At 34.9% G+C, this 26,487-nt stretch overlaps 1 protein-coding gene across 2 annotated transcripts in view; it reads right to left on the bottom strand.

Moving 5' to 3' along the window:
- Positions 1 to 26,487, bottom strand: part of RYR2 (ryanodine receptor 2) — a 779,580-nt gene that overhangs the window by 185,341 nt on the left and 567,752 nt on the right. For both annotated transcript variants that reach the window (XM_077168436.1, XM_077168435.1), the window contains 13 exons: positions 24,690 to 24,804; positions 23,279 to 23,411; positions 22,943 to 23,046; positions 18,041 to 18,176; positions 17,351 to 17,537; positions 15,915 to 16,020; positions 13,500 to 13,620; positions 10,063 to 10,232; positions 8,601 to 8,821; positions 6,755 to 6,845; positions 4,490 to 4,630; positions 2,895 to 3,058; positions 623 to 701 (listed from right to left, as the gene is read on the bottom strand). In XM_077168436.1, coding sequence (XP_077024551.1) covers positions 623 to 701; positions 2,895 to 3,058; positions 4,490 to 4,630; positions 6,755 to 6,845; positions 8,601 to 8,821; positions 10,063 to 10,232; positions 13,500 to 13,620; positions 15,915 to 16,020; positions 17,351 to 17,537; positions 18,041 to 18,176; positions 22,943 to 23,046; positions 23,279 to 23,411; positions 24,690 to 24,804 — 1,768 coding nt within the window. The remainder of the gene's footprint in view (positions 1 to 622; positions 702 to 2,894; positions 3,059 to 4,489; positions 4,631 to 6,754; positions 6,846 to 8,600; positions 8,822 to 10,062; positions 10,233 to 13,499; positions 13,621 to 15,914; positions 16,021 to 17,350; positions 17,538 to 18,040; positions 18,177 to 22,942; positions 23,047 to 23,278; positions 23,412 to 24,689; positions 24,805 to 26,487) is intronic.

Here is a 26,487-nt window from a genome sequence, read left to right as displayed (position 1 = left end):
TTTAGAAAATCCCATAATATGTAGGAATTATATCATGGATTGCCACTGCTTTAATGACCTCATTTGGGTTTTATTTTTCCCTGAAAACACAAACAAAACATGTTATCTTATATTGTTATATTTTATCAATATAATCCATCAACTTGGTAATGAGAAACACAACAGAAAAGTAGAAAGGGTAAGCAGTCATTAAAACTTGCTCAAGAGTTTTCAATATTTATCTAATGTAAAGGTAGATATAAGGCCAAGACATCCTTAAAAGGCAAATTATGGATTTAAGAGTCAATACATTTGCATCTAAAGCCCCTAAAATCAACACATTTTCAGTTACTTTTTACCCTACAAACTATATGTGCTTAGAAACTAAATTTCTTATTTAATTAATAAAGTTTTTGAAATCTTAAAATTGTGCTTTTAATGAACACAGATATTCCAATTCACAAGTATGATACATGTGTTAATGGCCGAGGTAACATTATTAGCAAGTTACAATTAAAATTTCTTTCCTCATCTACATAAAGCTCTCTCTTTAAAGTATGCAATTCTCATGGTTAGAAATATTTGAGTAGTGAACAGCCCTTGAAAAATAACAGTACTGAAATAATATGCAATACTCACTTACCTTGTCCATTGACCATTTGTCATGGGAATGTTCTGCATATTTGTTAATGAAGTATTCCAACTTTTCAGGAATTGTAATACTGTGAAAAATATAGAAAAAAACCTTGATTTTCACAGAACTTACAGAAAATCATATTAATTTACTCACAGCTTATGATAACTTAGAATCCCACTCGAAGCACAAACTGTTAAATTCCTTTTACAAAGTATTACTTTTTCATATTGTGGAGATAACATAAGAAAAGTCAAGCAGATAATGATGTATACTATATGAATTCATAAGCATGTTTTAATATCATATTACATATAACAAAATTTTATACAGTATAAAGAAAAATCATTAAAATATATTTAAATATGGGGACTACAGACTACACCAAAAACAAAACTAAATTAAACTAAATCATGATTAGACTCAAAACGTTTAAAGACATACTTCTCTCCCACATTCCTTCTTTGAAGTTAGTTTCCCTTTTTGCCTTAAGTCCCTTCTGTAACAACTAGAAATGGGGGAAAGGCTGCTGAAATCCAACCTGTTACATTTTTAAAATGTATTAAAATTTTAATTGATTTCATACAATTGGTGTTGTTAAATTTAAATGTAAATGGTCTACATAACACTCTTACATGTTACCAATACATATAGGGAAAACTAATTAACCAACCCATGCTTTATCATTTTTTATAACATTTATTCTTGAATCCTTTCATATTTAAATAAAAATTTAATTCCCTGAAGAAATGGTGAGTGCATTCAGTTGATGATCAAGTCTGATGGCGAATGTAAGACTTGATCAAATATACCTATGAATGGAAAAGAGAAAAATACAATTCCATTCAATAATAAATAACTTATTGAAGCAATTAACTTTGGGACCAGAATTCTAAATAAAATCTAGCATAATGAGATGGTTTCTACTGTTCTTTTTCAACAAAGATACCAGACAGTAATTGAACTAGATGACCTACATGTACTTAAGAAGCAAACATAAAAATCACAAAGATGTAGAGATTATTGCATATAACTATATAAACCTATATCTATTAAGAAGTCCCCAAAGAGACAAGATTAGTAAATCAATAAACATGCCCAACACTTATCTGTTGGATTTAATCAACACCAAAACCATGACATTGTTCTGATGTTTTTGTGTAATTCTGGATTATGTTGTATGTTAGGAAACCACGAACTTACCCACGTAGGAATATCAACATGGGATATTTTGGTTTACTTACTTTGGAAGAGATAGAAAGAATCAACCACATAAACCAAATATTGAGGGGTAGACTTTCTCATAGGACTGTCTTCGAATACCAAACATGCAAATTTAAGGCATTATCAAACTAATGGCATACCACTCAGGTTGTTAAGTCATTTAATTACAGAAGCTAAATCAGCTGGGGACCACCCAGACGCCTCAAAGTCGAACTTCAAAGCAAATTCAGATGTGAATAGTAACTACCATGTTGCTAACACTGATCTTGCTGGGTCACCATGGAATCAACAAGAAAATGTGGCATGAAGAGGCAGCTTTCCTTGCAAATGGGAAACCATGGTCCTACTTAAAGACAATTACAAGAAACAAAAACAAAAACAAAAGCTGAGACTTCAAATACCTGAAGTACCCAAACATCCTATTTATAGAACACATACAAGTAAATACATACAAAAATTTTCAGAACGCTAACTAATGCCACCTTATATTTGGTTAAGGCGGCCAAACTATAGTCTAACTGCATGCTAAATTTTCCACAGATATTCTCTATCTGGTATTTCCTTCAATCTCATGCTGTGCTTTATGATGCCAAACATCAGTTGCTAAATCCTAAGCCTTACTGAGATGGAGTGATGAGTGAAGTGGCTCCCGCAGCAAATATAAACAGTTTTGCACAGTGTGCTGGGATCATCCTGAGTAAAAGATGCTATACAGATATTGGCTGTAATTATTAATAAACATTTAGGGCAAATTTCCAACTAAAAATATAATTGAAACAGTTTTTAGAATCTGTTACAGATACTACTGCGGTGATTACATATTACTGAGAACCCTGATTCCATTAAGATTATTCTAGAAGGCACATTCTTATCTCTTTCAGGTATTAGTATAATTAATATAACTATTGTCATTTTATAAATGAAGGGGACCCCTATTCAAAGGATACTAATTCAAAGGGGGCATGGATTAGAGAAAGTTCACTTTAGTACCTTATTCAATTTCAGACTTCACACATCATTTACAATAAAAATCTGCTGCAATAGAAAGAGTCCATACTTTGAGGTATCAACAGGTTGTGGGTTAAAGTTCCCTTCAGAATCCATTGATGACTGTTTTTCCATCATACTGACATAATTTGACTCCATGTAGTCTGGAGGCAAAGCTCCCGCAACTGCACTCAGGCAAGGCAGTGCCAGTTTGAAAAGTTCTTGTTCGTATTTCTGGAAAGATATAAAAGTCCAAAAATAAACAGAAAGATAAAGTACTATTTAGCAAAAATGGCCAGCATGATCATGGTGGCTGATACAATGTTGCAGGAGAAAATATGGATTATGCTGGGCTATCTCAACTCCTTTTCCTCTAGTAAAAGGAACCCATAGCCTGAAATCTCATCAAACATTAAGCAAAGCTGAAGCTAGGTTCACTGCAGCTGCCACACAAGGATAAAGTCTATACCTTTCCCCAAAGTTGATCCTTCAATATTTCAAATGAGATGGACCTGATGATTCTAAGTTTATGACATGTATTATTGACATAAACATTAGTTTAGACAATGAGGACTACATTTATTACAGTTAATTATAAATTACTGATGTATTGCATTAGAACGATGATACATACAAAATACACAGAGAATAACATTCCAGAGTAAGATATTTTAACTGATCTGCATGGCATTACAGAGGTATGAAAAATAAAATTCTGAACGGGGAAAGACATTCTGTAAACAGTATATTTAATAAAAATTTCTGGGAAGAGGTGTTTGTACATTATTTACATAATTAGTTACATTTATACTTATAAATTTTAAATAAAATAATAACTTTGAATGTTATCTCACTTTAAATGTTAAACTTGAAATTAATATTTAAATGCTTCTAAGGCTACCATCTACACATTATTTTTAAAGGACTAGCAATGTACCAAAGGAAATTCAGCAAGACAAAAAACCATCACAATGTCACTACCAAATTTAATCCCAGATAAATACCCTCCTACTGTGTAACAAACTTCTAGTTATACTACTGCAGTGATTTAATAATGTCTCCCTGGGAATGCAAACTAATTTTGATAAATAATTTAAGAGTGAGCATGCAAAGTATATTGTTCTGATTTTCTCTGCAATAACTATCCTCCAATCATCTGAAAATATATGAAATATTCATTATAAATAAGACATCGAAAAGGAAATGCCATACATAAAAAGCAACAAGGAGTAGAGGTGCTTAAATCTCCATAGCAGAAAATCAGGAAAACGCAGGCCACCAGAATTTTATAATCATATAATATTTTATATTTTTTACTTTTTTTATTTTATAAGATTTCCTCAAGTTTTTTTTTAAGAGTAGAGTTGGTGAGTAGGGAGGGTTTAAGACCAAATAGCAACCCATGCATGTAGTTTCCTGAAAATACTGCATGATTTTAAATCCAAAAACATTTATGATCACAAAGAACATCTTTCATAATGATTATGAAATGTCAATATAAATTGCATTCTTAACATTTGTTATTCTACTGAGAAAGCATAATCAATAACGCTTCGTGAGTCCTGATTAATAAAGATACTATTCCAGTAGGAATACTGATTTGTCAAGACCTACGGGTTTTTATTATTTTAGCAATGCAAATAAATACACAAAACATTAAATTACCTTTTGAGACAGGGCATCAAAAATGCCCCAGAACAATTTTCTGGATAAATGAAGTTCCTCTTCTGAGGCAGCACCAAAGTTTCCCCACCCTCCAGGCAGGCAGTAATATTTCCAGCATCTTTCATAATGATTTGTCAGCAGCTATGTGGGAAACCAATTATTACAGCAATGAGCTAAAGACACCTTCCGTATTTTTCCCATCTCCTCCCACATGGCATCCTAATACCAAGCAATAAGGTTAATTGAAGGAAAACTTCTGAATCCCACATGAATTCTTTTGGAGAGTCCTGCCTCATTAAAAGTTAATGTAGAAAATTATACAAAATGATATGAGGACCAAATGACCAATTTTATAAATGTTTCTCTTGAACAGAATTCTTTGAGATTGTTTGGTTATATACATATCACAGGTTTACTTTAGTGACTAACATTCACTCAGAATTTTATGAATTGTTAACCTGGGATCTATCCTTAAAATGAAGGGATTGGGGAGTGCAAGGGGAGTTCAGTGGTAGGATTCTAGCCTGCCATGTGGGAGACCCGGGTTGGATTCCAGCCCATGCACTTCCCAAACAAACAAAACAAAGAAACCAACAAAACAAAAAATTCAACAAATGATGCTGCAATAATGGGCCACTCATGTGGAAAAAGAATGAAATGTGACCCCACCACACAGCACACATTAACAAAATAAAATCAGTAAAAATAAATAAAATAAAATGAAGGGATTAGATGGCAGGGCAATGCACAGGAGCCATTAAGTGGAAATTGCTAAGTATCTGTAGGGTACAGCATCTAAAATGCACATTCTAAGGAAACTATACATCTATGGTTAGTTTTGCTCTCTCTCCTCCTTTTCTTAACCACCATACTTTATGATTGTCTCAAAACTTTCTTCTCTCCATAAACTTCAAAACCTGCTCTACCTAGAATATTTCCTTTACTTACATTTTTTGGTGGTTAAGGATGCAACTTATTTCCTTGTTGTAGTGTCTGTGATGCTACTTAGGTTTTCATCTACCTATATTTTGTTTATTCAGGACTAAACTAGAAGTCCAAAGCAAGGATAGACTCTTTTTCATTCTGGCACTATAAACTAATATGTTTTTAATTATTTACTAATTAAAAATGATGTTTATGAAATCAACTGTGATGTACTTCTTTTCTATAAAGGAAATAAACTGATAAGGATTATTGTTATTAAGCCTAATTATATCTCTTAGTATTGGAATATTTCTATTTCAGTCTCCTTCTAAGATAAAACACATACACACAATTGAGGAGTCTAAATTGCTGCAATATTGAGTTATAATTTGCTAGGATTAACATGGAAATATCTTAACATAACAGTTTTGTTGCATAAAGATAAAAAAATGATACTATTTCTTTTTCAGGTATCTTTCAGTTCATGTACACAAATAAAATTTTGCACAAGAAGGTATATCATAGTTGATGGAAAGCATAAAAATGGGATTTTTAGCAAGGGTATGTCATTTCCATAATTCATCAATTTTTGTAGACAATAAAAATATTTTTCCATAGAGAAACACTATTTTTGATAAATATCTAGGGATGCTTAATATTAAGAGAAGCTCAGAAAATACTCATTATCTTCAAACCTGCCGTCTACAGCATTATTACTGAATGGCTCTAGGGGGAGAAATGATGCTTTTTAGACGGCATTGCACAGAGGTCACTAGTAAAAAGTCCATTACATTATTGTATAAACTTGATGTATACAGCAAACTATCCTGAGTCTGGATTAGGATGTTAGATGACAGGAAATTATTCCAAATCAATAAGACAATAAGAGACTTGATCTTTCATGATTAGAACAGGAAACATGGCCAGAGAAAATGTCAATGACATTCCGACATACTCTAACAAACTGTAATTGCATATATAGAAAGCGCCCTTTCTTTAGAACAAAGTGAAAACAGCATTTGGAAGCTGTCTTTTGGTTACCAACTTAGAAAAAGTTGTTTCTAAAGCCTACTCTTTATACCTTGAAGTTGCTAACATATTAGGCCAGGCCTATTACCATAATTTTCCAGCCCAAGAACATCAAGGCTCATTGTTTCCTTGTTGCCTACCTGGTAGGCATATACATATGTATTTTAGGTATACAAACACATTTCTATAACTTATCTGTCCATATTTGTAATTGGAATAAACTGCTCAGCACCAAAGATCTCCCATAATCTAAGAGATTTAGATGTAACAATAAGTGGTAGTTAAAATACCCTGAATGTCTCCTAAGCTTACCTTGAGAGGCATCTTTGCATGTTCATTTAATAATGGGATATCAAATACTAATCTTCGAAGTAAGTGCTGCATCATAGAAGGTCTCAATTGGCTGTTGGAACAAAGCAATTTTTAATAATGAGGAGATAGGTGTTGAAACTAAGCAGATAATTCATTAGACTAAATAGTATGAGAATCTCTCTTCAGGTGGTAACAATTTGGTGCCACTGGTCCGATGATTGATGTAAATTTAGAACAGGTTACATTTCCCAACTCATTTCTATCTCCTAGACCTAAAGATGACCCCTTTTCTCCCACACATGTTCCTCTTCTGTCTCTTCAGTGTCTGTCCTAAACACAGACCCATTGTATGTTCTATGGTCCTCCTCACTGCCCCCCACACCCCTACCCTATATACACACCTCACACTCATACACACTTGCACATTTGTTCTTTCAGTTCCATTCTAGCTTGGAAGGTTCTCTGTATCTAGGAAAACCAATCTAGTTTGTACTGATAGATCTAAAAAGAGTAAGTCCAGCTATCTAGAATAGAAGATGACAATCAGCTGTCCATCAGTACCTCATTTGGGCAGTTTGACCCGTAACCAGCTTCCTAAACTTCCTGGTATCACCTCTCCAAGCCCATTTCTTAATGTCAAAACTCCCTGTTTTCTCACCTGTAAATTAAGGGCCAGACTACATTATTGCCAAGCCTGCTTCTTTTTTAAGTTCTAAATGTTTCCAGAAAGAGGCACAGTTTATAATAAGCAGTCTTGTTTTCCAAATAAATTCTGCACTGTTAAAACCAAGGAACTGGTGGTCCTTTGCACAAGTATATATTGTTTAAAACAGAGGATTCAGGGAGGGATTAAAAACCAGAAAAAATGACTTCATGTACTGTTTTGATTTATGTGCATGCCCAGCTGCCTTAAAGTGAAATTAGCACACTTCCGAATTATGCCTGATCAGTGGATAATGACTGGTCAATATTAATGCTACCATTTCTCATCAATCAAGAGGCACTGTTGCTTCTACCACTTGAGACTTCTATTATATTCCCCACATTTGACACTAGTCAAAGTGACAGTCTATGACTCTATTTATGGTCCCACTAATAGCTTCTCCATAAGGGAAACCATTTTCTAAATACTTAGGACTTAGATCAACTAGTTGTAGAATATAGTTCCCTTTAGGTGCACTAAAACGCAGGACCACATTCTATTTATTAACCAAAATCCTTATCATCAACCTTTGGTTGAATCAGGCTCCTAGCAACAGGCAGCATGTAGCCAGGGAGCAGAGCTGTAGGAGATAACTTTTTCATTTCTTTGGAAACATTAAGTTTCAATAGGAGGGAAAATTGCGGAGCTGGTTGTCTAGGCCAGAGGAAACATTTGACTTTCATCATTGCCACCTATAGTAATGATTTAATATTATAAGGCATCGTCTTTTATATTTAATAAATCCCTTTTCTTTCTTTCTCTTCAGGAAGAGGAGTTAAAATCACACAGAATTCAAAGGGGACAATCAATTAATCATACTCTAAGGCAGTCATGGACCCCTCACCCAATTACCCTCACCACCAACACCTGAATAGCATGCTGTAATTGCTCAAACACTACATCCAAGAGATCCATATCCTAGGGAAGTTTGGAGGAACACTCCTGAATTTGACCAGGAGTGAGGGAGCTCTCATGAGACCCAAACCTCAGTACATGGGACTACCTAAAAGCTAAGAAACCCTACAAATTAACTTTGGATACAGAAATTCTTGCCAAAATGCAAAACAATTTATCAAGAGCCACATAGCAACTTCTTTTTATTAGAGAAAAAGAAACCTGGCATGGAGTTAGGTGTCCACTTACCCACAAATAGAGAGTAAACAAACTTCTATGGAATCCCGCTGAGCTTTGGTAAGTGAGCAGCCCTTAGAGAGTCTATACACAGTATGAAGTAATGAGTCTATGAGAGAAGCATGGTGCTCGGTGCCCGCAAAAAGAGGAGCACATCTCGTTAGCAAAGGCAAGACGGCAGTGCAAAGGTACCGATTGAGGGCCAAGGCCATGTCTGTAGCACTCAAAGCAGCCTACAAAAGAAATCAGGGCGGAGAAAGTCATTTCTTTGGCAGGAGACCACTTTCCTCCCACTTTCAGGGGGATCGACATGTTGACACATAATTTCACTCTCTGTCTAGAAAATGACAAAAATGCAAATGTTTGTGGTTCACATGGTCTTTTATCCCTAAATACAACCAACTTTCAGTTTTTCATAAATAGAGAAAAATGAATGAAATGGTATCTCTTCAGAAAGTCTAAGAGATTCAGGTTCCATAATAACGGATCATGGACAGGAGCAAAGTAAGATGGAGATGCAAATGATACCAAGGAATGTGAGCAATTTTCTTTGACAGGGGAGGAGGGAGAAAGGAGTTTCTCTCTCATAATAGATCTTATAGTCACACATTCTTTCAAAATTTTTAATATTATTTCTATTTCTGATTACGTCCATCAGCATCAATGATCAAAGGTCGACTGCATTACCACATTATCATCTGTGCTAATTTAGGTTCAGAATTAAATTTTAACATATCCAACAACAACAACAAAAAAAAAAGCAGAGACTTAAGCTTTTTTTTATGATTCTGCTCTCACGGATTTCATGAAAAGGGGTTATTGTCAACTTACAATCTGATTTTCTCTAAAATCAAAAGGGCCCATTTCATTGAAAAGAAAAGGAGGTATAACTAATACTACTAGAATAACATTTGCAACTTCCATTCATTCCATGATGTTTCAAAGAACAAAACATTTACACTGATAATGGTAGCTCTCCATGGGAGTCATTCAATATACAGGACAGCTTTTAAACTGTTTGTTCCTCAACAAATGAAGGTACCAGGAAGATAACACAATTAGCACAACGCAACAATGTCCATTCAAATGTCTTAATAATTTTAATTGCTTTCATTCAGAAGTATACCTGTTTCAAGCCAAAATAGAGGCTAACACTGAAAAGAGGTTAATAAGAGCTCCTGTAACATCCCAAATTAGGGTTCTATGAACCTCTTATTGTCTCCCATAGCACTTTATCAGAATTCTTAGCGTATTTTAAAGGGGTCGATTTTTGTCCACTATTCAGTTAATTCCTTCACATTCCATTTTCTCCCTCCCTGTTTACCCACTGCTGCCGAGATGCTTGAAAACACCGCAGGTATCAGTACATGTTTGTTAATAAATAAATGAATGAATGACTATATCTATGAAATAATATCATAGGCCACAGACTAAGGAGACAAAAATCAAAGAGGCCAATTGTTCAGATCATTACCGTATCTAAAGAAGCAGCAGCCCGGAGATCTGGCAGAAAGCCAACCTCGAGAAGATGGAGGAGGAAATCCTGAACTTCAATTCCATAGACCCTGTCAAGGAACAAAACCATGGCTGCCTTGTGATCTGGGCAAAACCCTGCAGACATGTCAGGCTCCACCACATTCCCATCTAAAAGAGAGAAGGTGACATTTTGGTGTTAATGGTCACGCCATCGGTGAGTTAAGATTGCTAAAATGGCATCTTTCCATCCTTTGCATTTTAAAAATACAGTTAGCAGTTAATTTGATTTTCTGTTCTTTTTATTACCCACAAGCAAGTTGGGTAAGAAAATATGGCAGTGCAACTTCAATCCAAAGTCACCAAAAAATATAATCTGGGCATCCATTTTTAAAAGAGTATGTACTGAGGACACAGCATTATGCTAGATTCTCAGAAGGAAACAAAAAAAGCCTTCAAGATCTACACTGGAAAATCAGGAGCAAATACGTGAAATGTTAAAAAGTAAATAGGGACTTTCAATCTTTTCAAGAATGAGAGCCTCTTAAACATTAATAAATCATACATATGCCCACAGAATAATAAGGTGCATTTACATATAGATGACCTAGAAAATACACTAATAAACAATGTTATACCAATATGGCTTTTAAATGAAATATGTTTCATTAATTATAATAGCATTTAAAAAACACATTTGAGAGTTTGTATTATTTTCTTGCTGCATAGATAATGCTTGATACCCACATAGATTAATGAACCCCTTATAATAGCTCCACAGGTTCACAGGTTAGGGTCTACTAATGAGGAATTACGAATTACGTATCAGTGTAAAATACCGGAGAACTGATTTGTTCCCTGTTTGACCATATGCTAATGATACCAAATTCGTGCTGTTTAAATAAAATCCATAACATAGTGTAGAATTCCACAAATAATATCCTAGAATCTTTAATGTTATGCAATGTTAAGGAAAGAGGACTCCAGGGAAAGATGACAGGTGATCACATCCTACTGAAAGAAGAAGGCAACTACTTTTGTTGTCATTTGCAGTCAGTGAAGGTATTTTGTATTTCTGAATCATGTACTTGAACAAACGGCAATATTTTAAAGGAAATTAGATTACCGGCTTTGGTACTTTTCTTTCCCAATCATTATAATAATAACCACAGTTTTACTGTTTGTGCAGTTGTCAGGCACTGCACTGAGGGGTTAGAGTTACGATTTCATGAAATTCTTATAATCTCACTATGAAGCTGAGATTATCATCCTCATTTAGTAGATAATGAAAACTGACGAAGCTCAGTAACATGTCCAAGGCTGTACAGGTAGTAACTGGCAAAGCGGGTTTGAAACCAACAGAAGGTGGATTCAAAATGTCACCAAAGTTGATTTAACCCTGCACGTTAAATGATTTTTTTAGTACTTTTCAATTAAAAATTGACATGAAAGCCCAGTTCACTTCTCCAAAATATCACGTTTTGGGGAATTTAAATTTATAGGATTCTGTTATTTTAATGTATAGCTGTGCCTAAGAAAAAGGGTGGGAAACTAACGGATCCTATTAGAAGATTTGTTTTTCAAACACTCACTCCAATGGACATTCAATTTATTACACTTTGACTTCTGCCATTACTCTATGTGTATGGGACTCAAGACTCATTGATTTGCTACGGTTGTTGTCCTATTTCCTCCACCTCTCCAAACACATTGGAGACAATGAAGCTAATGAACTGCCTCCTCTCGGCCTACTGGCAGCTGAACTGGAACTAGACTGGCTGGCCAGGTGGACTGGCTTTACTTTGCAGAACCTGCAGTGTTCATCCCACCAGAAATGACTGCCTTGGACGGCCGATCAAGCCTGCTTGGGACCAAGAGCTGCAATAGCAGAACAAAATCTTGTGAGATTCTAAGCTAAAGTTTTCCAGACTCTTTAACTGCAGCCCCCCCAATCCGCCACTCATGCTTCTTTCATTGTTATTCTGGAACATTTTAGCTCTACAAAAAAATATGATAAAAATGTTTAAGGAGGGCCCTCAGCTAATACTGTAGGCGTGGAAGGTGGGAAGGGGACAACCTTTAGAAGCAACGTATTAAACAATTATTACTGATCAGCCAGGATGCTTACAGGACCAACAAACTTGCTATTGAAATATATAAAGAAAATATTGATGCTTTATGTTTTGTAGTTGATGTAAATGCATATCTACAATAAAATAAAAATGTACAGGATTCAAGCACATTCTTTGTAAAAGAAAAGCATTAAAGGTAAAATGCAGACATTTAAAAAGGACAATTGGATTGTTTCAAAATTAATTTTCATTATAATTGTAGGACCTATAAAAACCCTTTAACAAACAATGTAGACAAATATTGCATAGTTTATGAATAAAATAATATTTTAGCACAACTAAAAAGAAAAAGGAAAGAAACAAATTTGAAAAGTCTTAAATGATGGTAAAGGTAGATATTAAGAAGTTTTTGTTTTTCTTTTTTTAGAAAATTAGGAAGTTGATAGAAACTTCTCAGCAATTCTGACAGAAATTGCAGTTCATTTTTTTTGTTATGTTTAATTTCTGCATTTACCTCAAAATGTAAGGCTTCCCAATTTCCTAGCCTGTGTGTCACTGATATTATTCTTTGTCCAAAGTGTTAAATCATTATTGTGGCTCAAAATGGAATGCAAGGACAAGATTTTCTACTTAAATAAACACATGAGTTAGAAGCGAGGTGAACAGGCAGGTAGATAAGGGCCCACCTTAGTACACGAGAAAAAGAAACCACCTAATGGGGCAAACATAGCCAAGGGAGAAATTTTAAGATCCAATTTTTCCTCTTAAAATTACAATGATTATTCAGTTATTATGGCAGGTTGTGTCACTTTATAGGTTTGGGTTTATAAAGTTAGCACGAAATGATGATTTTTCTTAACCCTAGGGATGGCTTGCAAGTAGAATGAGCTACCTTCACGTACGTATGGATGGCTTGAATCTAGTCTTGAGGTATTTCTTGAGAAATTTAATAGTCAAGTCAAAAGCTATGATCGCTATTTTACAAAGAAAAGGTTCATAAGAAAGTGGCAATGAAAACTGTCAAAAATAGTGAATTAAGGAATCGAAGTCAAAAAAGATAAAGGAGAATAAGGAACCAAAGAGCACCAGGAGGGAAATAATATATGACAGTTGAGGCATGTAATTCCTCTTTTAAAAAGTGTCTGAAATATCATGCAAAGAATTAAAATCTCATTGGAAAGATAGTTGTTTAAAAAATCACAAGAAGAATAGAAAATATTTTTAAAATAATATATGCCTTTTTTTTAAAGACTTTTTTAAAAATGTAACTATGCTGCAAGGGGGAAAGTGTTAAATACTGACAATATTAAAAACACCACGTCACCCAACTTAGTACTGAATGACAAAGAATGGAAGTTGGCCTTACCTTTGGCTATTGTGGGCATCTGAAAAGCAATGCTGATCACTCCTACCAAGTCTCCCAGTGGAATTAAGGATCTCAGAATAGACCTGATTCTAATGGCTTCTCCCTTACCGGCATGAATCAACTAAACAAGAATAAAATAAAGGAAAACTAAAGTAACTTTGTAAAATCAGTGCTGTAATTCTACCTAGAAAATACGGAAACCCATCTTGAAGTATGGGAACCATGTTTTAAAATAATTTTCTGTTAAGAAGTAATCACATAAAGCTTGAATTCTCTCAGAAATTGTTGTTTCAGGCTTACACACAGATATTTCATTGCCTACCCAGTTTTCAATGAATTCAACATACACCAAATTGTACTATAGTCTAGGCTGGCTGGTTTATCCACTAGAGCAATGGGTTTGTAATCCCTTTCAAGGTCTAAAAACTTAGAGAATCCGATAAGTTCACGACTGCTAACCCCCCATCCCACCACCAAATTCAATGTTCACATTTTTACATAACACAAGCCTCTGTTTAAGAACCCAAGAGTTAGAACATAATGTTGATAATAAGGTTATGAGTGTGAGTTTCTGCAAGGTACTTAGTTTTATATATAGCAGAGAGCACTTCAAATTTTTATTGGCCACATAATGAAAAATTACTCCTTACCCAAAAAAGATAGCAAAAGAATGCTCTAAATTTTTGTCACCTTGCAAAAAATTACCATTCATCAAATGGACCACTAAGCCCTATCAAAAATTAGATCATAATATAAATCCACAATAATCCAAAGAGTAACGATACAGAAATAAACAAGAAGGTCAATAAAAACTATAAAAGGTCCAGCAAAGACCCAGGCATGTAAAATATTAGTATATTATAAAACTAGCTTTTGAATTCTGGGAGGCTAAAAATAGATTAAATAATTATTATTAATCAAGGTAGTACATATTAAAATAAGAACTCATTTCATAAAAAATTTGAAAATAACTTCCCTGTTGATTTTGAAATGAAGATTTATTCTATTTTCCCTTAAAACTAGCAGTTGGGAATTGGAGAAAGGACCTGAGTAGAGATTTCTGGATCCAACAGAAGCTTAGAAAACAATCATATAACCACGTTCTTTTTATGGCAGTTTAATAATGTCTCCTTTTCTTTTTTATAAAAATCACATGCAATGCCAAGGCTCACAAAGGATAACTAAATCATTTTATACTAATTTATAATCATCCTTAGTAAAATAAAACATCAAGGAAAAAAGAAAAGAAAAAAATGTAATATGAAGGCAAAAACAATTATTTTTAGGCTTTGAACATATTTTTATGATCGATTTAGCCTTTTTCTTGGTTTGTGATGAGAGTTTAATCATATAGTCATCTATAGTCCACCCCATTTTCTCCAAAGCATGGTTTTATAATGTGGGGAAATAGGCTGAACATGAATCCTAACAGTACAGTACTTTCAGATTGTCACTGGCTAGTCAAATACCCATGATATAAGCAAGAATCTCAGTGAGCCTCTTAAACAGATTGCAGTCTCCTAGGTAGCAGGATGGGTGCCTTTTTCCTTCACCATTAATTATGAAACACAGCACAATTTCTGAACATAGTAGGTCCTCAACTAATAGCTGTGAAGATGAATAAATTTCAGATGTGCCCAGTTTAGTTCCCTATTTGCTTCCGATCTTTCCTCCCCTCTAAATATAGACATGATAATAGAATAAAATCTGTTTACGAGTATAATTTCTATCTTAGTTTCGTTGACTTTTTCATTCTAACAGAAAATAAAGAAATACTGTGAACATAAGTTTTTGGTCTGTGATCACCTCTAACATACAATTTTTTAATACTCCATTCCCACTTGAGATGAAAATCTCATTAGCAGCAAAATAAAGTTTTTTGCAAAAACTGGACTCCAGATTTTCTAACATTCTATTATTTCTCCATCCTGTGATTTATTTCTATTTATAATAAAACAGTATGTCACGGAAGTTTTAACCTATGGGTGCAATAGGGAAAAGAGATTAAAAAAAACATAACAAGGGTAGAGAGAAAGGGACTCAACAGTGTACATAAAGAAAACTACTTTTGGTAGCAGTGGTTGCTTTCTGCATAGACTAAAACAGGAAAGGGAATTGTGTAGGGAAATTATGCTTTTTTCTTGCTAAAGTGTGAAGAGGATATATGAGTTTAGAAATTATGAATCAGTTTCTGTTCTGCTAATGACCTGTACTGAAAGATCATTACTAATTTTTACAACCAACAAGACAGTCCAACTAAACAAATACTTGTTCCGCAATTAGGCCTAAGCTATTATCTTTAATGGAGCGTGAAGATTATTCGTTTTGGATGCTTTTTGTGACCTCTGTGGGTGATGTATGCTTGAACATAGATAGATAAAGCAGCACCGTTCTTCTGGGCAGAAACGTACTTACATGCATTTCAGGAGCACAGCGTCCTAACAGATCAATCAAAGCTGCATAAAACGTCATGATGGCATTCCCCATGTGGATAGTATCATCTTCCTCTTCTTCTGTATCACTTTCATGGATTTTTCAAAAGAAAGGGCAAAAAGGATAGTAAAAAAACATTCTGGGTATATTACACACATCTCAGAAGAAAGAGACTTTCCATTCCTTATCCTCTGATGTTTCTCATATATGATTTCTAGTAACCGTTTGACATTTTTAAAGGAAAATAACAACGGCTTAAAGATTAAATTTGAGATTCTGTTATCAAGAACACATCTAGGGAAATTTTATGGACTCCTTCAAAAAGGAAAGAGAGGATTTGTTAATATGATAGATTATGCTTATTTCTAGTGGAAGCTAGTCTATTTACAAGAAAATGATTAACAGCAAAACCATCTAAGTTTAGACTACTTTGTAAACAGCATGCATTTATAGAAAAGGTGACAAAGATCCATCACGTAAAGATTATATCTATCTATCTATCTATATACATATAGCACCCAATACAGTGCTTTGTCCAGAATAAGCACTTTATCAATGCTTTTTCATTTACTCATCTAGCTTTATACTATCTACCCTATCTCCCCCAATCCCCCCCACCCCCCGCAAAATCCAACATGTCTCCCTCCCCATCTCAGTGAGAAAAACATAAATAATTCATCATCTCACTGATGGGAGACAAATCTCCATGGCCCTGGATGCTCACGCCATTCCTCCTTTCAGTAGCTTGGCCGAGAGGTGCCCCACTGGATTCAGTATGTGCAATGTGAGCTCATTCCTGGCACACAAGGCTATTTCCGGGGCCTAAGGTATACACACTTGATGACGTGAACCTGGGCCAGAAATCTCATGCTCCCAGTCTGGAACTGTAATCATGGTGGGCACAGAACATGTTTACCCATTTTATATGTGGAAGAACAGAGGTCTGCAGGACTGCGCACTCTACAACTTCTCTTCTTGAAAGTTTTCCCCAGTAAGCTACTATACTTGCACCAGTGGTACAAAATGGTGTGGGTCCAAGACTGTCTCAGCTCACCTCCATAGACAAAACACACTTGAAAGTTCAAGTAAACATTAAGCTTGATCTGACCCATGTTCATTGTTGGAATCAATGTATTATTCTATCAAGAAATTAAAGATAATGCCTGCCTTTCCTATCTGTCCCTAATATGTAAACTCCACACAATGTATCTCCCCTTACAACTGAAATTTCTCTCTCCTTAATTTGCATGGTCTTTTCCAGCTTACTTCTTTGTTCTTTCAACTGCTCTAAATCTAAAACATTATATTTTCAAGGGGAGAAATTTTGAGTACTTGAAAGACAGTACTGCAATTAGTATAATGCAAATATTCAGCCACGTACTATACTTTAATCGTGAGGGTGTGCATATTAGACCTACAGTGTTTTACTGGATCCACTAGTTGGTGAGGGACCATCTCTGGAAGGATCCTCAGCTATTTTTATAGCTTCTTCCATAGCTGCAAGAAGACCATTTCCACCTTCTCCTCTCAAAGCCGGACCAAAACACTCAGGCCTCCGAATAAGCAATCTGACTACAACATTTGCATTCTCTTCCACGCTCTCCCCTAAAACCAAATAGGGAACATAAATAAACAGCTATTGATCATATAGAAATTCTGAGCAAATCAATATTATCCCAATCAGATCAGTTTTTAAAGCCAATATTCAATACAAATACTAGTTTGGCTTATAAAAACGACATAGTAAACATCTTTTCAAATACTATTTCAAAGGAAATAAAAGCATTCTGGGGCCATAAACATTCACCCTGACTAATCCGAATTGGGAAATAATGCCGTTACCTATTATTTGCAATTCAATTATAAAATTTTATGAGTTTATACGTCTGAAGATTTAATTTAATAATGAAAGCAAGGCATCATTACCAAAACAAATATTTTGAAATACATGATTACTGTGAAAAACCACTGATTATAAAATCTACAATTTCTTGACCAATTTTCCTCTCCTTTGTGAAAATGTTGGGATGAATGCTTATTATTATTATTTTTTTTACTGATTTCTGCATAGTTTTTAATAACAACCAAAAGAAGAAATGTAGTGTTACCATTACAGAAGACAGCAAATCTGAGAAAGTCAAGATATCGCTCTCCTTCAACTGGGTTCCATCCAATGTCTGGATAACCCTTAGAGACCAACATCTGGCAACTCTGAAGTCCACAACCAGCCAAATAGCGAACTACCTACAAACAAGGTGATAACCAAGAGTTAACCCTCGGACAAAAGTCATTAGATGCTTACACCAGCTATAGTAACTGACATTCTAAAGGATGCTTTCAAACAAATACATTTTGGAATTCAAGTTTTTTAATCCCATGGTAATACACATGATCTTTAGTGAAACCTCAGAATTAAGAAATATTTTAAAAATCATAAAGTGATATCATAATAAAAATATAAATAAGCCAAGTCCAAAAATGTTCCTGAATTTCATATAACTTAATTTGAGACCCTTATCTACAAAAGGAATAATATCTGACAAACTTCAAAAATGCCAAAGACCTTTGGCCAAATGTAAAAATATCCAAAACCACCCAAGATATTGAAACCATCTGAGACATATTTTAAAGAGGTGAATTTTTTTATTCAATGATATGTCAACTTAATGGAAGTGGGGTGGGGTTTGAGAAGATAGCTGAGAAGTAAACACCAGAGTCAAATACCCTTGGGTTCAAATTTGGCTACCATCACTCACTGGGTGCATCAATTTGATGTTACCTTTTAAAATTTTTTATTTTAGTGCCATATATACAAGCTAATAGCTTCCCTTTTAACCACATTTAAATATATAACTCAGTGCTATTATTTACACAATGTTGCACTAGCATCACCATCCATTACAAAACATATCGATCACCTCTAACAGAAATTCTGTATTTTAAGCCTTAGCTCACCATGCTTTACCCCAACCCTATCCTCAGGTAACCTATACCGTAGATTCTGCCTCTACGAATATGCTTATTCTATTTATTTCATATCAGTGAAGTTATACAATATTTGACCTTTTGGGTAGGGCTTATTTCACTCAACATGGTATCATCAAGTGAACGACATGTTGTTGCCATGTATGAGGACTTCTTTTCTTTTTATAGTTGAATAATATTCCACTGTATATGTCACATTCAATGTCCATTCACTGGGTGATGGATGCTTGGGTTGCTTCCATCACTTGGCAATTTTTAGTAATGGCACCAAGAATATCAGTGTGTAAATATGTGTTTGAGTCCCTGCTTTCAATATTTTTGGTATATACTTAGAAAGGGGATTGCTAAGTCATATGGTAATTTCATAATTAACTTTCCAAGAATGGCCAAACTGTCTTCCACAGTGGCTATACCATTTTACATTCTCATCAGCAATGAATAGTCCTATTTCTTCACATCCTCTCCAACACGTGTAATTTTCTGTTTTTCTAATCGTTTCCATTCTAGTGGGAATGAAATGTTATCTCATTGCATTTCCTTAATGGCTAATGATGTTTAGCATCTCTTCCTGTGCTTTTTGGCCATTTGTTCATCTTCTTGGGAGAAATGTTCATTCAAGTCTTTTGCCCATTTTTAAATTGGATTGCTTATCTTATTGTTGAGTTGAAGGATTCTGTATAGTCTGAATATTGAAACCTTTTTGGATATGCGGCTTCCAAATATTTTCACCCATTATGTAATTGTCCTTTACTATTTTGATAAGGCCCTTCAAGGTACAAAATTTTTAAATTTTCTAAAGTACCCATTTATCTTTTTTTCTTTTGGTGCTTGCACTTTGGGTGCAAAGCTTAGGAAACCATTGCCTAAAACAAGGTCCTAAAGATACTTTCCTATGTTCTCATCTAGGAGTTTCATAGTGCCGACTCTTATATTTAAGTCTTTGATTCATTTTGAGTTGATTTTTGTATATGGTTTACATGACAAATGAAGGTAGTGGAGTCCACCTTCATTTTTTGGTAAATGGAGATCCAGTTTTATTATCACCATTTGCTGAAAAGAATATTCTTTCCCAACTGAGTGGTCTTTGCACCCTCAACAAAAATCAGTTGGCCATAAAAATGAGAGTTGATTTTTGAGCACTCAATTTTATTCCATTGGCCTTTCTTTCTTTGTGCCAGTACCATGCTGTATTGATTGTCCTTCCTTTCATTTAAGCCTTTTAAAATTTCTTTTAACAATGTTTAGTAGTTTTCTGTGTGTAATTACAAACTTGGTTAGATTTATTCCTACATATTTGATGCTTTTAGTTGTTATTTTAAACGGGATTTTTTTTCTTGATTTCTTCTTCTCAGTGTTCACTACCAGTATATGGAAATGCCAAGGATTTGGGGGTGTTGATTTTATATCCTACTACTTTGCTGAATTAATTTATTAGCTTTTGAAGTTTTATTGTGGATTTTTCAAGATTTTTCAAGATTATGTTATCTCAAATAGGGAAATTTTATTCTTTCTTTCCAATTTGGATGCTTTTTATTTCCATTATCTTGACTAACTGCTCTAACTTAGAACTTCCAAAATAATGTTGAGTAACAACAGTGACAGTGGGTCCTTTTTCCTGATCTTAGAGAGAAATCTTTCAGTCTTTTACCATTAAATGTGATGTTAACTGCAAATTTTTTATATACGCCCGTTATCATTTTAAGGAAGTTTATTTCTGTTCCTTTTGTTTTTTATCAAGAAAGAGTGCTGGATTTTGTCAAATGCCTTTTTTGAGATTCATCCATGTTTTAGTATTGGTCAGTACTTCATTCCTTTTAATCGATGAACAGCATTCCACTGTACAGATAAACCCGAATTTTGTTTATCCATTCATCAGTTGAGGGACACTTGAGCATTATTAATAAAGCTGTTATTATCATTCATGCACAAGTCTCATATGAACGTATATTTTCATTTCTCAGTAAAGACCTAAAAATGGAAAGGCTAGGTCATGTGGTACGTGTAAGCTTGACATTTTAGGAAACGAACAAACTATTTTCTAAAATGATTACCACTTTTCATCCCTAATGGCAAGATATGAAAGTTCCAGTTGCTTCACATACTACCACTGTTTGGTATTGTCAATCTTTTTTAATTTTAGCCATTCTAGTGTGTGTGTAAATAAAATATTTTAAGTAAAATATGGGAGAAAATTCTCCTGAGGTGGTCAGAAATGTAAAGATACATGAGCTTCAATTGGCACGTCAAAAACTTTTGTGAAAGAGTGAATTCCTTTATGCCTACAACTGGCATTTACTGAATGTCTACTCAGTGCCAATATCATTCTATAAGACTGGGACAAGGCAGTGAACAACAGAGGAAAAGATGCTCTGGCCTCACCGACCTTACCTTATATGTGTGTGGGGGAGATTTTATGAAATATATAATATATAGATTTTAATAAAATGCATTTATTTTAAAATATAAACATGTCTCAAAAATATAAATAATATTTTTATAAATATAACTAAGATGAAAATACATATTTACCTATATAATATATAAATAATATTTTTTTCAAGTTTTTAAAATGAAGCAGCAAATGGGATAAGGTAGACTGTAATAAATGATTGGGAGGAGAGCCTTCAATTTTAAATAGCACGGATATGGAAGACCTGATCGAGAAGGTAACATTTGAACAATGACTGGAAGGAAGTCAAGCGGACATCTAGTGGAATATTGCAGATGGAGGGAACACCAGGTACAAAGGCCCTGAGGTAGGAGCACATCTGGCATGTCCCAGAAATAGCAAAGAGACCAGTGTGGCTGGAGGAAAGAGAAAGCGCTGGTAAACCATAGGATATGGAAACAGACTGCTATATAAGATGAAATGATAAAGGATATCTATGTTTTTTTTTGTTTGTTTTCTCTGACTGAGATAGGAAGGCTTTGGAGAGTTCTGAGCAGAGGATTGGCAGGATCCTTTTAAAAGGATGTGTCGGGCAGGCCACAGTGGCTCAGTGGCAGAATTCTCGCCTGCTGTGCTGGAGACCTGGGTTCGATTGCCGGTGCCTGCCCTTGTTTGAAAAAAAAAAGGGGGGGGGGGGAATCACTGTTGATGGAGATGTCATAATTTCTTGCCAACATGGCTGCCGTGGTTGATGCAGGGCAACACAAAATGGCCTAGCCCGCAACCAGCTTTCTTCCTGGAACTAGTGGTGGCTTGTGCCAAAAGTGCTAAACCTCCGCCCAAAAGCGCTAACCTTAAATCTGCCCTCCACCCTAGCAACAGCGGTGACCAATCCCAGACCAACATGTAAATCTGCCCTCCACCCTAGCAACAACGGTGACCAATCCCAGCCCGACATGTAAATCTGCCCTCCACCCTAGCAACAACGGTGACCAATCCCAGCCCGACAGGTGTCCCTGCATGCTCCCAGCCTATATAAGCCTGTGCACTTCCTCAATAAAGCAGACGCCTTCCATTCACCTCTGAGGGTTGTCTCCTGAGTTGTTTCTTCGTGACTGTGTGCTGTGTGCCTGACTCAGTATGGCCGCTTACCCCCAGCCATCAGCTAACCAACAACTGTGTCTACTAATGTAGGAACTGACTGTAGGGGAACAAGGGTAGGCTGAGGGTTCCCGTTAGAATGCTACTGCAACTACAATAGGGAGAAAAATAACCTACATTCTGGAAGCATGTATATGGCCTCTTAGCCTTTGAACACATGGCATTACGGTATCACTGATGCCTTTCACTGGCTTATATCAACTTCCGTATATTACAGATGTATGAATGAGATGTTAAAACGACCTTTTCCGAAATTGAAACCGTATGATTAAGATAAAATTGACAGCAGATATTGCCAAAGGACAAAAACTTACAGGAACGGAGAGTAAGTTGATAACTTAGCCCAAATTCACACAGAAAAGTCTAAATGTTCAGAGGAAATACATTACCTTAAACTGCTAGCTCTTTATTACTTGAACAACAACGACAAAGGAGCATAACTCGCATAAACACATATGGCGGGAACGTTGCTTACCTTTTCCAGATCTGGCTCACGTAAAGCTAAGGCTAACTCATTATTATCCATCACAGAGGCTGCTGCCACATCCAGTGGTGTCGAACCCCTCATAGCCGGGGAGGCTGTTAATCCAAAGGAAGATGAAATAAAACTCGGATTGTGTTGTAACTATAGAATTCCATATAAAACCATACTTTCTCTTAAAATGTAACTTTTAAATGCAATCTATACAAAATACTGATTAAAAATTAATATACATTGAGACATAGCTCCTAGATGCAGTGTATACACATATACACACACACACAATCTTTTGTATCTTAAAGATTAAATAAAAGATAAGCATTTACTTACCGAGACCAACACTGCTGTTTTCCAGTAAATAACTAAGATGATCAAACATAGCTTTTTGATTCTGCCTACTTATACGACAGAAGTAACACAGAAAACGGCAACAGTTAGCCACCATCTTGGGAAAGGTGATTTCCTACATTTAAAAAAAGCATTCCCTTCAGTGTGAAAGCGAATGACCTTTATAAAATTGCACGCAGAAATGAAGGTCTTAATCACATTGTGAATCCCAAGTGTACCCAGGCCAGCCAAGCTTCAGATACTCAAGACCTCTGAATGTCTGGACTTTGGCTCCCCTGATCCTCAAGCCACTGAAAATCAAGGCTGCCACTGAACCAGAGACCCCATCACCATCGGGCGTTGGACCTGGAATTAGGCTACAGCCCTACCCCAGGTGCAAGGACTCGGTTTAGGGATCAAGTGGATGCAGTCGTGATTCCTGACTACGGTACTATTAGCCCTATTTCCGTGGGAAATTATGCAGTCTCTTTTATTCAGTTCTGTGAACTTGAAACCATAGAGACAGTGATACTTATTTCAGGTAAGGGGAGAAAGGATTCAATGAGACAATTTATGAACCACATAATAGGGCGGGGGGTGATACCCCAGGATTTCACAAACTCATTAATGTGTACATTGCCTGCTGGCTAAGAGTGGTCCACAGGAAAGCTCTGCCTGCCAGGCTACCTCAACCATGTCTCCCTTGGAGGCTAAACCTTGTTCAAATACACCCCCATTGCTCTCTTAACTAGAATGAACATAGGAAAAACACACTTATTTCTATATGTTAAGAAAATCTTAAAATTCATAAAATAGTGAAATATATTTTATATATCAGAGGTCATGAAATTGCACTGATCTACATGAACTAGGTCTTAAATTACTCTACTAATTTGGTTTTAAAGAAACTCTATTTTACGTTTTAGTCACTTAAAAATTCATTTCAGGGTCTTACAACAAATACAGTATACTCCAGAGCATCACTCTCAAATCCAGATCCGAATCAAGAACTTAAAGGCACTAATTTTAATCTGAATTAAGAGAATTTGATGGGTCTTAAGAACATGCCTGAGTTAGGGACATCTAATGTGAAGGAAATTGATCTATACTTCAAAATCAGAAGAACAATTGGTGTAGTATTAACTTTTAAAGCTTAAATATCCTCTAGAAGAAAATAACTTAAGAGCCAGCAGATTGCACAGTCTAAAATATAAACTTTTATCAATATTAACTAAAAAATAGTCACATATCCAACTTTCACTCCCTAAGGGTTAGTTTTGTTTTTCCAAAGAACATTCTGTAAAAAACAACCCTTCTAAGAAGATTTAAGAAATTCTCTGTTAATAACGTGTACTCTAAACCTCTGCGAGGTTATAATAAATGACATCGCAATTATCAAAGGTTTTTTTTTTACCTTGGACTCGCCACCTCCTAGGACGTTTACCATGACTTCCATTACCGTCTCGTGCATCCCAAGGGCTCTCATGAGATTCGGGTGCTGGTAAAACACTTTATTATTCATGATATCCCTAAAAAAGACAGGGTAGGTATGGGGGGAAGCACAGAGGTGACAGTAGAATTTAAATGCCAGTTTATCTGAGGTTCGGAGATATCTTTTAGAAATAAATACTGACCTGTATGAAACAGTAAAAACAATCACAATGAAGCCACAAAAGTGGCTGCAACTAACTGAATTTTCCTCAAAGATGCTGATAGTCTACTAAAAATGATCTACAAGTATTGAATTCTTCTCAGTTACAAGAAAAGCATTAAATACACAATTTTTTTGATATATATTTTTAGACACTTATCGTTCCTAATTTATGGACATCCAGCTATGTACACAATTTTCTTTGGTATAGTAATATGAATCAGTGTTATATTTATATGAAAATTCCTGTATAAATTCTTAATATATAACCATCTCTGTTTTGCACATATATACTATTTGTAGTATTACATTCATTATTTGTATGCATAATTACTATCATTATTTTCTGTTACATTTGTGTTATTTTGGTGAAACCCTTTTAAAAATACATATTCTCTAACAGAAACTAAATACACATGAAGAATAGGTATCCAACTCATTAAAATAAACATTCAATTTAAAAAAACACAGGCGTAGATGACACCTAAAGTATTTCAAATTATTATTACTGCACTGCATATGAGTGCAATAGATATGTGGCAAGATATTTCTAAGAACCTTAATGTTTAGTAAGTACTATTTTTACAAATAAAGAGCTCTGTTGATTTTTATTTTAATACAAATCAAACTGATGCAAGCGTATTCTATAAAACACTATTCTGTCAAAGCTATAGCAAGAAAGTAACACCTCATAAGAAAACTGAAAGCTTCCCTTCAATCTGATTTCATCAATCCAGGCGAACTTCTATTTTATTTAGTCAATATGCTAAATTTGATTACTCTGGCTCTATGAAGAAAGTAGAATGGTATGATTCTTACTGTCCTGTTTTTTGTTGTTGTTGTCTTTTTTTTAAAAAAAATAAAGAGGAATTGTAGATAGCATGACTCAGAAAAGTCATTTGGGGCCCCAGGGGGTAATATATGTCTGATCTATTTCATACAAGAAGACATTAAGGTAACTAAAGAAAGGCAACCTTTAGTTTCACATCAGATGTAGCACACATTTGTCAATAAAATTTTCAACTCTCAAACCACAACTGCAATCACCATATCTGTTCTCTCATTAACTCAAATCCTTTTAAATGAACTAATTTGGGGAAATATTTAAGTGAAAAACTTTGTCTGGTCTTACTTCTAAGTAAACCAAATAGGTTTATAATTCGACTGCCTAAAGGGAGGATTGCCATTTATTAAGCCTGTCCTTTGCATGGAATATTTCTAATAACACAAAATAGTAGCATTATATTTTTTTTCGTAATTTTGAATCACTGCCAAGTGATTTACATATGTTACCAGCAAACACTGTTGCACGTTCTTTTAAGAAAGAAAGTGCTCTACATTTTTCATTTCCCCGAAGACTTTCTTTTCAGCATTTGGATAATTAAGATAATTTCTTCGGAGAGACTCTTCAGGTTAAATTTAACTATTGCAATTTAAAAAGTAGTAACATTTAAATACTGGTATTCAGAAAAGACTCATGCTCAGGCATTTATAAACCAAGTCTCTACAATTTGCTTACACTATTTAAGCTTTCCTGTTCCCCCTTTTTCTTTATCTCATT

This window comes from Tamandua tetradactyla, chromosome 7 (genome assembly GCF_023851605.1).
Source record: "Tamandua tetradactyla isolate mTamTet1 chromosome 7, mTamTet1.pri, whole genome shotgun sequence".
NCBI lineage: Eukaryota > Metazoa > Chordata > Mammalia > Pilosa > Myrmecophagidae > Tamandua > Tamandua tetradactyla.
Note: the sequence above shows the minus strand (reverse complement) of the source record. Positions and strands in the feature narration are given on the sequence as shown.